We start from the raw sequence: 14,501 nt of genomic DNA, 5'->3' as shown, positions 1-14,501 counted from the left end.
ATAAAATTATAAATAAAAAATATATTTGAAAAAGAATGCCCAAGCTCATAAATTAGCATAAAAATTGCCTGGCAGAAACAATAAATATCTGTTGTGGAATAATCTTTTTGTACATTGTAAAGATGTGTTGCTCTGATTAGTTTAATAAAGAGCTAAATGGCCAATAGCTAGGCAGAAAGAGGATAGGTGGGCCTTTCAAACAGTGAGAACTCTGGGATGAAGAAAGGTGGAGTTGCCAGGAGACTCAGGGAGAAGCAAGATGAACATGCTATGCTGAGGAAAGGTACTGAGCCACATGGTAGAACATAAATAAGAAATTTGGGTTCATTTAAGTTGTAAGATCTAGTTAGCCAAAGCTATTGGCCAATCATTTATAATTAATAATACGTCTCAGTGTGGTTATTTGGGAGCTGGTGGGACAGAAAATTCTGCCTACATATACCCTTACCAGGATGGCATTTCCATGGTCCTACTTCTCCAGAGGAGAAGCAATCACTGTCAAAGATATTCATTCAAGAAAGATTATAAACGTACCAGGGAACAGGCCACCATGAGACCCAATACCACAGAGAAGAACAGTTACTACAAGAACCTGGACTATCAGAATGTCTGGAAGAGATATAAAACAAAAAGATGCAAAAAGAAAAAAAAAGAAAAGAAAGAAAAAAAGAAAGAAAGAAAAAGTAACAGAAGTCACAATAATATGATGTCATCAGCGAAGGTCTGAAGAAGATACCAGTGAAACTTCTAGAAGTAAAAAAGTAGTTGCACCTGGCAGTGGTCGCGCACACTTTTAATCCCAGCACTCAGGAGGGAGAGGCAGGAAGATCCCTCTGAGTTCAAGGCCAGCCTGATCTACAGAGTGAGTTCCAGGACAGCCAGGGCAACACAGAGAAACCCTGTCTCGAAAAAGAAAAAAGTAGTTGCAGAAATTTAAACTCAATAAATGAGCTAATAGAGAAAGTAATTAAAAGCATGGGGCTGGAGAGACAGCTCACTGGATAAGAGCACTGGCTGCTCTTTCAGAGGACTTGGGTTTGATTCTCAGCACCTACATGGCAGTTCACAACTGTCTGTAACTCCAGGGATTCTGATACCTTCATACAGACCTACATGCAGGCAAAACACCAGTACATGTAAAATAAAATAAGTAATTAGAAGTTGCACAAGAGTTCACATACAGAGATAAAGGAACTCAATGGGGCCAAAGGATGGCTTGGCTCCTCCCATGGACGCCCTGTAAACTGCTTGATCCCCAGACCCCACGTTAAGGTGGAAGGAGGGAGCTGGCTCTTCGCATCACTGTGTCACCCCCTCACAGTAATAATAATAATAATAAATAACATAAATAACGTATGAAAGGGAAGAGGTCTATGAGACACAATGAGGAGCTGCACACTCATCTAACACAAGTCCCTGAGCCATCAATTCCAGAGACTGAAAGATGAATAATTTTTGAAATTTTTTTGTTTGTTTTTATGTTTTTCTTTTCGGAGCTGAGGAGCTAACCCATGGAGCTAAATCCCCAATCCCTTGTTTTTATGTTTTTTGAGACAGGGTTTCTCTGTGTATCCCTGGCTGTCCTGGAACTTGCTTTGTAGATCAGGCTGGCCTCAAAGTCAGAGACCCACCTGCCTCTGCATTCAGGTGGGGGGATCAAAGGTGTGGCCATCACATCTGGCCATTTTTGAAGCTTTAATGCCTATAGTTTCCTTGCATTTATGAAATAAATAAATACTCAAGGACCCTGAGGAAATAAAAAAATAAGAACTATGTCTGAGCAGTGGGTTGCACATGCCTTTAATCCCAGCACTCAGGAGGCAGAGGCAGGCAGATCTCTGTGAGTTCGAGGACAGCCTGGTCTACAGAGTGAGATCCAGGACAGGCACCAAAACTACACAGAGAATACCTGTCTCGAAAACAAACAAACAAACAGAAAAAAGGAAAAAAAAAAAGAAAAGAAAAACCCCCTCCCTTCTGCTTTCTCTTCTGCTCTCTCTCCGTTCCCATCAGGTGTGCACCCTCGGCCCCTCCCCGCCTCCTTCTTTCTGCCTCCCTCTATCCCTGTCTTTCTATTATAATAAACGAACTTCCATGTGGACACAGTGTCTCTGCCCGTCATGTTTCCCTGCATGCGTGGGGGGGGTACCCTGGCCTGGCCAGCTGCGGTCCCCGTGTGTAATATCATAACAGTCATCTCACTGGTTCATCTTCTTTCCTGTCTCTCTTTCACAATTATTTACTTGTTTCTGCTATTGTTGGTTTTTTGGGGGTAGGGTGGTGTTCAAGCAGGGTTTCTCTGTGTAGCCCTGGCTGTCCTGGAACTCGCTCTGTAGACCAGGCTGGCCTCGAACTCACAGAGATCCACCTGCCTCTGCCTCCTGAGTGCTGGGATTAAAGGCGTGCGCTGCCGCCGCCGCCGCCGCCGCCGCCGCCGCCGCCACCACCACCACCACCATCACCACCACCACCACCCAGCTTGGGGCTCTGTAGTTGTTCCTAAGAAAGAGTCTATGTAACCCTTGATGACTTCCAACTCATTGTGTAGCACACATTGGCCTCAAACTCATGGTCCTCCTGCCTCAGCCTCTCAAGTGCTAGGACTGTTGACACAAGATATCACACCATCATGCCATGCCTGGTTTTGAAGGTCAGTCTTGAATGTGAACTTGATTGGACTGAGAAACACCCATGAGGCCAATGGAGCACCTGAGTGAGTCTGTGAGGGCTTGTCCCCAGGCAGTGAGAGTCAAGCTTGTCCCCAGGCTGTGGGAAAGCGAGGGCTCTGACAGTCGACCTCTGAGCAGACTCCTGGGAGAAGGTGGCTTGGCTAGAGGAAGCAGGTCACTGGAGGTGTGTCTCTCAAGACTCTATCTTGCCCCACCCTCTTTCTGTCTCTCTTTTTGCTGGTTTCTGTGATGTAATGCTTTCCTGCTAGGACAGAGAGAAACTTCTAGAACCATGAGCAAAGTCTTTCTTTCCTCTAGCTGTTTCTGCCAGGCATTGGGTCACAGTGATGATGAAACTAACAGGCCATCTGATTCTCTGGAAGGTTTGCTATTCCATATCCAGCCGATTCCCGTTCTCTGTCTTTATCTCCTGTCTGTTAACTGGAGCCCTCATGAAACCTTCCATTATTATCCAACGGGTGCTACGCATTCCTCCACCAACACATACTCTGTTGAATGCCTAGATGCTTGGAATGTTTTTGAGGCTACATATATTCATTTGATTAGCAGTGCATTAAAGCCACGAATGCTGGCCATACGTCTGCATTTCCAGCAGTTGTTAGGGCCTCAGCAGGAGGGCAGCCTGCTACTAAGAAAGATGTGTTCTCAAAAAATAAAAACAGGCTGGGTGGTGGTGGTGGTGCATGCCTTCAATCCCAGCACTCAGGAGGCAGAGGCAGGCAGATCCCTGAGTTCGAGGCCAACCTGCTCTACAGAGTGAGTTCCAGGACAGCCAGGGCTACACAGAGAAACCCTGTGTTGAAAAGCCAAAAGGAAAAAAAAAGGTATTTTTAAACCCTTTTAGGTTCCAAGATGAAGCTGCAGTTGCAATATGTATTTCCTGCATTCGTGCTGACCACTTCCTCTTTTTATCTTTTTTTGTTTTAAGAATTATCTTCTAGAATCCTGGGAGGGCGTGGGTGTCCCAGGTGCTGACAGAACCACACCACCGATGCCTTTAAGGCACTTGCCTTCCCTGGCCTTCCTGATTCCTGAAGAAATCCTTCAGAGATCTAGTCAGACATTTTTACCTAAAACAAAAAGTGGGGGCCAGCAAGAAAGATGCTTACATGTTCCAAAAAGCCGTCAACTCAGTACCCCAGACAGCAAAGGAGGCGTGCAACCACTTCATTCCACCGCGTCCAGCGCTCAGGGGGTGTGGGCTGGAGACGGCTTCCCCAAACGGTGAAAACTTAACCTTCCACTGCTTATCTGGCTCCAGTCACAGTAAACCTCTCACCCTGCTTCAGTGCTTCAAGCACTGCGACTGTGTTCTTAGAGTGGCCAATGTCCCAGGCTGCCCACTCCACTGATTTTGAGAAAATTATCAGACAATCCTTTGAACAAAAGGCCTTCTTGCTTAATGATGGCAGAAGTTCTAGACTTCAATTTTGTTTTTAATATTTGAAACATTCTATCACATAATCTAACACACACACACACACACACACACACACACACACACACACACACACGGTGGGGAGATGGTTTGATGGTTAAGATTGTGCATTGTTCTTGCAGAGAACATGAGTTCAGTTCGCAGCACCCAGTCAGGTAGCTCACAAATGACTGTAACTCCAGCTGCAGGGAAATCTGATGCCTCTGGCCTCCTTGAGCACCAAGTGTGCGTGTACACATGCACATAATTAAAATAATAAAATAAATGTTGAAAACAGACAAATACATAATATATGTACTTCTAAAAATATTTTATCTGTGTGTGTGTGTGTGTGTGTGTGTGTGTGTGTGTGTGTGTGTGTGTGTTCTGCAGTCACTAGAGGAAGCCAGAACAGGGTGTCAGATCCCACAGAGCTGGAGTTACAGGCCATTGGGAGCTGCTTGACTTGGGTGCTGGGAACTGAACTCTGGTTCTCAGTAAAAGCAGTACACACTTAACCACTGAGCCACTTCTCCAGCCCCGACACGACCTTGTAATTATAATTAAAAACCTGGAAGAGGGGGCTGGAGAGATGGCTCATGGGGAAAGAGCACTGGCTGCTCTCCCAGAGGTCCCACATTTGTGTTCCCAGCACCCACACGACGCACAGACACACATGCACCCAAACACTCAGGCACAGAAAGCAAATACATCTAAACAAAACACAAACCCGAAAGAGGGACATGGCCGCACTTGTCTTTATCCCATCTCAAGAGGCAGAGGCAGGCAAATTTTTGTGAGTTCGAGGCCAGCCTGGTCGATGTGTTGGTCATTTACTTATTAGGAAACCTGAAACAAGCCAGACCCATCTGGGAAGAGGGAACTTCAATTGAGAAAATGCTGCCATCAGATTGCCCTGTGAGCAAGGCTGTGGTGCATTTTCTTTGTGTATTTTATGTAGACGGGTGTTTTGTCTGCATGTACATCTGCACACCAGGAGGCATCAGATCTCACAAACCCACAGTGATACATAGTGGTGGGTCGCCATATGAGTGCTGGGGATTGGGCTTAGGACCCCAGGAAGAGTAGCCACTGCTTAGCTGCTGAGCCATCTCTCCAGCCCCTGAACATTGTTCTTAATTGATGATTGATGTAGGAGGACCTAGCTCACGGTGGGCGGGGCCACCCCGGGAAGGTGGTCCTGGGTGTCTAAGAAAGCAGACTGAGCAAGCCCTGAGAATCGAGCCAGGAAGCACTCTAGGACAGTCTACACAGTTCCAGGCCAGCCAGGGCTACACAGTGAGTTCCAGGTCAGCCAGGACTACATAATGAGACCCTGTCTCAAAAATCAAAACAAAACCAACACCCGGAATCAGGGGCAAGCAAGATGGCCAGAGGGTAAAGGTGTCTGCTGCCTGACAATCTGAGTTCAAGCCCCAGGACCCAAATGGTGGAAGGAGAGAGCTGACTCCTGAAAGTGTCCTTTGAACCCCACTGGCACATCATGGCATGCTCACTCCCTAACCCCATGAATAACTAAATAAACAGACAAATGTAAAAACCTGAATTCAGCTCAGTGGAAAAGCACGTGAAAGACACCAATTCCCAAACCAAAACTCAGCTTACATCCTCGTGTCCATAGCTTAGAATTCCCCCTCTCTTCATAACAACTTCCTCCTGTCTGACTATAATAGACATGTATGTAATGTCTTAAAATGAACTCTATTCAAAGTCTCCCTTTTTCTTTATTGTTCTAATTTCCAGGAGTGCTGTGGAATAATCCTCTTGTACACTATAAAGATTTGTCACTTGAATCGGCTTAATAAAACGCTGATTGGCCAGTAGCCTGGCAAGAAGTACAGGCAGGGTGAACAAACTAAGGATGATGGGAAGGAGGAGGGCAGAGTCAGGGGTCACCAGCCAGATGCAGAGGGAGCAGGAAATGAACGTGCCATGCTAATAAATGTACCGACACGTGGCAAAGCATAAATAGAAATGTGGGTTAATTTAAGTGTAAGAGTTAGCTAGTAACAAGTCTGAGCTATCAGCTGAGCATTTATAATTCCCATTCAGCCTCTGAGTCAGTTATTTGGGACCAGGCAGTTGGAAAGGAAACATCCATTTACATTGGGAGTGATTTGAGACGGTCTTTCTCTGTATCCTAGGCTGGCCTGGAATTTGCTATGTTGCCCCGGCTTGATATGAACTATCCTGAGTGCAGGGATTACAGTTGTAATGTTCCACCCTGAAAACTTTTACAAGTCATATTACCATAGAAAAATGAGATGTAAAGTCCCACAGAAACTGGTCTTTTATGTTGACGATTCTAATGTAACTTAACTTTTGTTTTTCATGGCTGGCCTGAAACTTGTTAGGCCGTCTAAAATTCATGGAAATCTACCTGTCTCTGCCTCCCAAGTACTGGGATTAAAGGTGTGAGCCAGCCACACTCAGCAATAATTTAACTTAAGTATTTCCTCAAATTGAGTTGCGCAACAAAAAAGGCTCATGATTAAATCAGAGAGAAGGTGAACTCACATTCGAGTTCTGACTAGTCACCTCTCTTGAAGTATGAAGAGAAGAAGCCACACAAACTTCCTGTGGCTGAGAAGGGCCCATAAATTGAGACTGTAGCCACAGAAGAGCCACACCTCCCAGAAAAGTAAAGGCTGGGGAGATTTCTCGGTGGAAGAGGCCCTTGCCACCAAGCAGACAAGCTGAGTTCTATCCTGGTCCCCACATGGTGGGAGGAGAGAACCAACTCCTGAAGCTGTCCACTGATGTCCACATGGGCACTGTGGGACACATCCCCACACATCTCCACACCCACACACATCCCCACACCTCCACACACACCCAAATAATAATACATTCTTTTCAAAGATGAATTAGATGGGTAGTGACCGAGGAAGACACCGACATCAACAGGCCTCTGTACACACATGTGCACCTGAATGTGTACACACATATCACACACACACACACACACACACACACACACACACACACACACACGGAAGAAAAACAAGAAATTGATACTGAAGTTTGTAAAAACAATAACAAAACCCAACTCAGCCGCTCTTTTCCATTTCTGCAGCCATCTGTAGCCAGTGACTGTAGATTCTGTTAGACAATACCCTGCTATGCATGCAGAAGTTACGTAAGGATGGCAGTCACATGACAGGGCCTCCGATGGACTTGATGTTAACATGAGTGTTTAGAAAACACTGCACTCTCTGTTGGGAAATATTAGTTTACAGGCTGTTCATCTGGACAACCTTCCCCTCTCAACCCATACCAGGCTGGCAAAGCAGGGCACTGTTAGAAGTCCAGGAAGAGGCACTGCCATGTGGATCCAGCCTGGTTTGATTCTGGAGCAGTGTCACAGTGACCCCAACTTCAAGGCTTTTTGTCACTCGAGAGACATTCCAGAGTCGCAGGGAAAAGTCACTGCACACTAAACACCAGGAAGGCCATGGAGGGCAGGTTCTTAAAGGCCAAGATGGCATGGTCCCGTCAGCAGTCATGACCAAAGGACCGGGAAGGATTCAAACACTTCAAATAGTGGAGATCCCATCAACTTGCGGTGTTTCCTGAAAAATAAGAAACAGGCCTAGACATGTAGCCTGTTGGTAGAGTGCTTGCCTGGCGGGCATAAAGCCCGAGTTCCACTCTCAGCATGGAATAAACCAGGCTCGATGGTCCACTCTGTCATCCTGGCACTTGTTAGAGCCTGCCTGGTCTCAAATGCCTTGCTGCAAAAAGCCAAAATACAAACTCGAACCTCTAAAACAAATAACAAAACCTCTTATCTGCGAAGAGGGTCAAGGAAGGCCTGAGGGAGCTGCCTAGAGTCCCTTATCTTGTTTGGTGGCTTCATGGTTTCTTCCTTCTTCTTCTTCTCCTCCTCCTCCTCTTCTTCTTCCTGTTTGTTTGTTTGTCTGTTTTTGTTTTTTGAGATAGGGTTTCTCTGTGTAGCCCTGTCTATCCTGGACCTTACTGGCCTTGAATTCAGAAATCTGCCTGCCTCTGTCTCGATGGTGCTAGGATTAAAAAAGGTGTGTGCCACCACTGCCTGGATTCATGTGTAATGAAAGTTCATGGAGCTGCCCACATGTGATGTGGTCACCTCAGCGGACTGGCTGGTCAGCCCCGGACCCACCAGTCTGTGCTTCAGATGTGCTGGGGTTCAGACATGCACTACTGTGTCTGGCTTTTACATGGGTGCTGCGGATTCAAACTCGGGTCCTCATGCAAGTACTTCACCCACTCAGCTATCTGCCCAGGCCCAGAGGGAGCTTAAGGACTTGTTGTTAGGATCCTGCCCTCACTCCTCGGGGTCTGGCAAATTATGTCATCAGCAGGCTCTGGCGACTAAGTCCCGGCAGCCTACCCCTCCCCTCTGTTCTCCCTCTGTTCCCTCTCTGCTCCGCTCCCTCCCTCCCCCATCTTTCTCTCTCACCAGGCCTGGTCCCCTTTCCCCCCACCCCTTTTCCCTCCTAATGAAGCTCTAAAAGGTCCCACTGGGTTCTGTCGTGACCGTGACCTTTCCACGCTGTAACCAGCGCCGTTTTACTATCACTTGTGTCAGGGGAAGGATAAGATCTGTTTTTACTAAAACCAGAAAATATATTCCAACTTATGGTTGACTAACTGGATCAACCAGCTGGAACTGGCAGAGCCCAAACTCTGACAGTTTCATCTCCAAAAAGGAGAGGCTGAAGGATGTCTCGAACATGCAGCTGGCCCTCCTCCTTCATCACTGTGCCTCTGAGGAATACAGCAACCAGGGATCATCAAACATACACTCCTGCCCAGAGAAAAAGCCCTTTCAGGGAATTACCAAGCTCCTGGCCTCAAGGCAAAAGTCTACCGTGTCCTAAAGTGGGTAAGAACCTATGTAGGGAGTTTGAACCAGTACTGTGAAAATCATGACTTAGTGATGTCTTCAGAAAGAAACGGCGATTCTGCTCACACCCAGAGATTCATGCAAGTTTATACTACACGTCCCCTGGGCCATCACACACACTCTAGAGTCCTGGGAGACACGGCACAGCGTTATATAAACTGCACAGCTGGCTGCCAGGAACAGGAAGGTGAGCTGAGTCAAATATAATCGGGCCGCTTAATCATTTGTGGAAACTGGGAGAGACATCTGTGTTGAGTCAAAGACTGTCAGAAGTAGCAATGGAAAGTGGGTGTGGCCATGCACCCCTGAAATTTCAGCATTCGGGAGGTGAAGGCAGGGGAGTGGCTAGCTTGGGCTATGCACGGAAACCTGTTTCCAAAAACAGAGCAAAGACAGCAATGGAGATCCAATGAGAAAAGCTGACTTCGCGCCTCCACACTGCCTGCGGTGGACGAAGGTTTCAGGTCACCTCCAAAGCGAAAGGACTTAAAACAGTCCGCGTTTAGACATCCGCGCTTATGCACTGACGTCCAAGACTCTCGTTCCTGGGGAGGGTGACCATGGTACTTTCAGAAAAAAAACAAAACAAAACCAAAAAACCTGCTCCCCGTAGGGAAAGATGAATCAATGGAAATATGGAAGTAACTGAGGTAGCGATTCAATTTGGAGGTAACCTCACACATCCTATGGGGGTGGGAGATGACCCAGTTAGTGAAATGTCTGATGTGCAGCTAGGCTTGAGTTTGACTTCTCAGCACGTGAAACAAACAACACTCATAACAACCACCACCGGGCAGCGGCAATCACCTGTGACCTCAGGGCTGGGCAGGGTGGAGACAGGCAGGTCCCAGGGCTTGCTGGAGGGCAGCTGAGCCAAAGCAAGCTCCAGGTTCAGTGGAAATAAAAATCCACCAGCATCAAAAAGGAGCAGACAATGAAACATTGGATCAGGGATGAAGAGATGGATCATTCGGTGTCGATGCTGCTTCTAACTCCAGCTGCAGGGGATCCAACACCTCTTCTGGCCTCTGCACATACCCACACATATGTAACTGTCACAGAGAAGCCTCGTTAGACATTTAAGAGACCATAAGAGCTGGTGATGTAGTGTGTGTCTTCAGTCTCAGCGACTGGGGAGGTTGAGGCAAGGGAAGCAAGAATTCAAAGCCAGCCTGGGCCCACACGGCAGGATGTCACTTCAACATAAGGAAACACAAAAGACACAACCCAGAACTAGACACTTCCATCTTACAATTATTATTTCAGAAAAAAGAGCAAGCTCCCAGATTCTAAGTAAACCAAAACAGAAGGAAAGGGGAGTTTTTATGAATTCAACGAATTAGGCCTGCCTATTTTTTTTTTAAACAGTCTCATTATGTAGCCCAAGCTAGTCTCAAATTATCATCTATCTGTCTCCCAAAGCTGGGATTACAATAGTGTGTGCAACCTCACTCACCGAAATGAAAAATATTGAGTGAAATATGTTGAATAGTTAGTTTGTGTCCTTAAAGAAACAGTAACATAATCTAGCTGAGTTTACCCAGGATAACTTAATTCAATGTAGGAAAATAGATGAATGTAGTAACCTACAGCTCAATGAAGTAAAGGAAGCAGAAAATGGTATCTGATTACCAAATTAAGCTTTTTAAAGAACAGACATTTTGGAGGGCTGAAGAGCTGGCTCTGCAGTTAAGAGCATTTGCTGCCCTTTCAGAAGACCTGGGTTCAATTCCCAGCACCCATAGCGTGGCTCACAACTGTCTGTAATTCCCGTTCTAGAGCATCTGACCCCCTCTCTTGGTCTCCACAGGCACTGTACACATGCGGCACACAAACACACATTCAGGCAAACATCTATACACATAAAACAGAATAAAGAGGGCGGCGCGGCGGCGGCAGTGGAGACGGTGGCGCACGCCTTTAATCCCAGCACTCGGCAGGCAGAGCCAGGAGGATCTCTGTGAGTTTAAAGCCAGCATGGTCTACAGAGCGAGATCCAGGACAAGCACCAAAATTACACAGAGAAACCCTGTCTCGAAAAACCAAAAAAAAAAAAAAAAAAAAGTAGAATAGAGATATTTTGTCAAAACAAAGAGTGACAATTTCTTCTTTAAGAAGACATATTAAAACCAGTCTTTTACTTTCTCTTCCCTTCCTTCCCCCTCTTGCTTTCCGCTTTCAGTCAGGATCCCCCTCACCACATCCCCATCCAGTAGCCCTAGCTGGCCTTGAGCAGCAGCGATCACACGGACTCCACCTCCCCAAGTGCTGGGTCACAGGCCTGTTCCATTACACTCTTGGTGGACAAGACTGGAAGCTCTCCATAATCAAGGGGAAGATAAGGAAACCCACAAGGGCTACTGCTCTCTGCAGGAGAGGTCACAGACTGCAGAGGAAGATAAGACAAATAAATAAAAGAGGCACAAAGATAAGGGCGGAGGATAGGACCGCCAACACCAGCTGCCGACGGAAAGCCGAAACAGAGGTCACTGTGGGAGGCTCCGGGCTCTGATGTGTAGCCCGTGTTCTAGACATCCCTGAATTAGGATCTCAGAAACAGTGTTGATGAGGCTGGAGGATGGGCTCAGTGGTTAAGAGCACTGGCTACTCTCACAGAGGGCTGAGGTTCCATTCCCAGCAGCCACATGGTGGCTCACAATCACCTGTAACTCCAGTTCCAGGGGATCTGATGCCCTCTTCTGACCTCCATAGGCACCAGGCATGCAGGTGGCAAACAGATATACATGCAGGCCAAATACTCATATACAAAAAATAAAAATAAGTAAAAATATTTTTAAAAGAACATGTGCATTTGTGCCACATGTGTACACACGCGACCATAAACTGAGCTGACTTCCACATGTGTGTACACACACATGACCATAAACTGAGCTGACTTCCACATGTGTGTACACACACATGACCATAAACTGAGCTGACTTCCACATGTGTACACACACACACATGACCGTAAACTGAGCTGACTTCCACATGTATACACACACATGACCATAAACTGAGCTGACTTCCACATGTGTGTACACACACATGACCATAAACTGAGCTGACTTCCACATGTGTACACACACACACATGACCGTAAACTGAGCTGACTTCATTTAATCGTGAGTTTTAAAACATACTTCAGTCTATCTTACCTGGTGTTTTTATCTATTTTTAAAATCTATTCACTTTGCATTTTTTTTAACTAGAAAAAAATATTAACTTTATTTTTAATTATGTGTGTGAGTCTATTTCTGAGCAATGCATATGAATAAAGGTATCCACAGAGGCCAGAGGCATGGGATTCCCTGGAGTTGGATACACAGGAAGTTGTGAGCAGTCTGAAGTGGGTGCTGGGAACTGAACCCGAGTCCCTATCCTAGAACAGTATGCCCTCTTATCTACTGAGCCGTCTCTCCAGCTGTGTGTGTGTGTGTGTGTGTGTGTGTGTGTGTGTGTGTGGTCTTTGGTTTGTTTCTTTGAGACAGGTTTCTCTGTGTAACAGCTCTGGCTGTCCTGGAACTCACTCTGTAGACCAGGCTGCCCTTGAAATCACAGAGATCCACTGCCTCTGCCTCCTAAATGCTAAGATTAAAGGCGTGTGCCACCACGCCCAATTCCATATATAGTTTTAAAGACTAATTTATTTTCATTTTATGTCTGTGCATCACGTGTATGCAATGCCTACAGAAGCCAGAAGAGATCATCAGACCTCCTGGATTTAGAATTACATATGTTTCAAGCTGCCACGGGGGTGCTTTGACTCCGACCCTGGGTCCTCTAGAAGAGCGGTCAGTGACCTCAATCCCTGAGACCTCTCTCCAGCCTTGTATTTTTCAATTTTTTGAGACAGAGTCTCATACATCCTAGACTGGCTTCAAGCCCACTGTGTAGCCGAGGATGGCCTTGAACTCCTGACCGTCCTGCCTCCACTTTCAAGTGCTGGGATTACAGGCATGCATATACCACTCTCAACTGGGTAACATTGAAAAGTCCAAAGAGGGACCGTCAAGATCGCTTATCAAATAAAAGGGTCTGCTGCAAAACTTAATGATTCCTAGGACCCACGTGGTGGGCGGAAAGAACCCCCTCTACAAAGTTATCCTCTGACTGCGACACAAATACACTCACACAAATAAATGAACTCGACTTAAAAAAAATATTTGAGGGCTGGAGAGATGGCTTAGAGGTTAAGAGCACTGACTGCTCTTCCAGAGGTCCTGAGTTCAATTCCCAGCACCCACGTGGTGGCTCACAACCATCTGTAATGAGATCTGGTGCCCTCTTCTATATACATAATAAATAAGTAAATCTTTAAAAAAAAATTTGAGCAACACTTTAAATATGACTAGTTAGTAGAAATTTATGGTAAGTATGGTCACTTAATCTAAAAATGAATGTCTTTTGGTTAAGTAAAAAATCTCCCCTCACGATGTCAAGAATATGCATTTTAGTACATAAAGTAATTTTAAAAATAGCCATACATCCCTCCATCCTAATCGAGATATTTCCCCACTCAAGGGATCGTGAACTCATCTGGCAGACCCGAAGAGCACCATGAAAAGGCACAGCTTTTCCAGAGAAAGGCAGACCGCGATGCCCAAATGGCCCTGGGCACCATGAATGAATGCCACTATTTAACGGCATAATTGTGTTTACACTATCTTGATGACTTTCATTAAAAAGAAAATGGGGCTTCTAGGGAAAAAACACACACACTGGCCTGGGAAGACAAGGGCTCACTTTATGTCTGAGTCATGGAGAGGAAAGCTCCGCAGACTTCCAAATGCCTCTCTCACCCCGGCCTCCTGGGTATCAGCCCAAACGAATCCCTGACACAGCTGGGCAGAGGGTCAGCCTTTCTGGAGGCCTGGAGCTGCCGGCTTCTCCCACACGGGCTGGGACAGCGGCTCGGCTCCTTGGACAGGGAACTCGGCCTTTGACGAGCCACTAAAGAATGTGGCCTCCCGAGCCACTCCTCTTGTGACGTGTCCGGGTCTCCCCACGATCACGGTGGTGACCAAGCAAACCACCTCAGGCCTGGTTTTTCCTCCAGTGTGGACGGTCATGCTGTCCCCATGGCGATGACACAAAATGAAACCCTTCTTCCATCAAGTACCCTCTTGTGGTTACATCAGAAAGAGGAAGCTGAGGCCAGGCCTCCTCAGCGGCAGCCTAGGAAGCACGCTCCAGGGAAGTGAGACTGAGTCCCCTCACCTTTTCCACGTCGGCCTTGGTCACGTTGATGTCAGCATCCATCTTCTCGAAGTACTGCTGCGCACGGTCAGCCTCCTTGCAGTCCCGTTCGAAACGCCTCTTACTCTGCAGACAGAGCACAGCCAGGCGGGTGGTCATCCACCCGCCCTGCCACCTCTGGAGAGACCCCCACGGGCATTCTCCCCAGAACCCGTCCACCATGCGGCATCCTTTCCAGAAGTAATTTCAGCATCTGTCCACATTAGAGTGACACCCTCTCTGTTCT

The 14,501-nt window shown here is 46.7% G+C and overlaps 1 protein-coding gene across 13 annotated transcripts in view; it reads right to left on the bottom strand.

Moving 5' to 3' along the window:
- Fnbp1 (formin binding protein 1) overlaps positions 1-14,501 on the bottom strand; it is a 119,155-nt gene that overhangs the window by 35,466 nt on the left and 69,188 nt on the right. For all 13 annotated transcript variants that reach the window (XM_028884639.2, XM_028884640.2, XM_028884641.2 and 10 more), the window contains exon 6: positions 14,237-14,341. In XM_028884639.2, the coding sequence (XP_028740472.1) occupies positions 14,237-14,341 (105 nt within the window). The remainder of the gene's footprint in view (positions 1-14,236; positions 14,342-14,501) is intronic.

This window comes from Peromyscus leucopus, chromosome 4 (assembly GCF_004664715.2).
Source record: "Peromyscus leucopus breed LL Stock chromosome 4, UCI_PerLeu_2.1, whole genome shotgun sequence".
Lineage (NCBI taxonomy): Eukaryota > Metazoa > Chordata > Mammalia > Rodentia > Cricetidae > Peromyscus > Peromyscus leucopus.
This window is presented reverse-complemented; position numbering and strand designations above follow the sequence as displayed.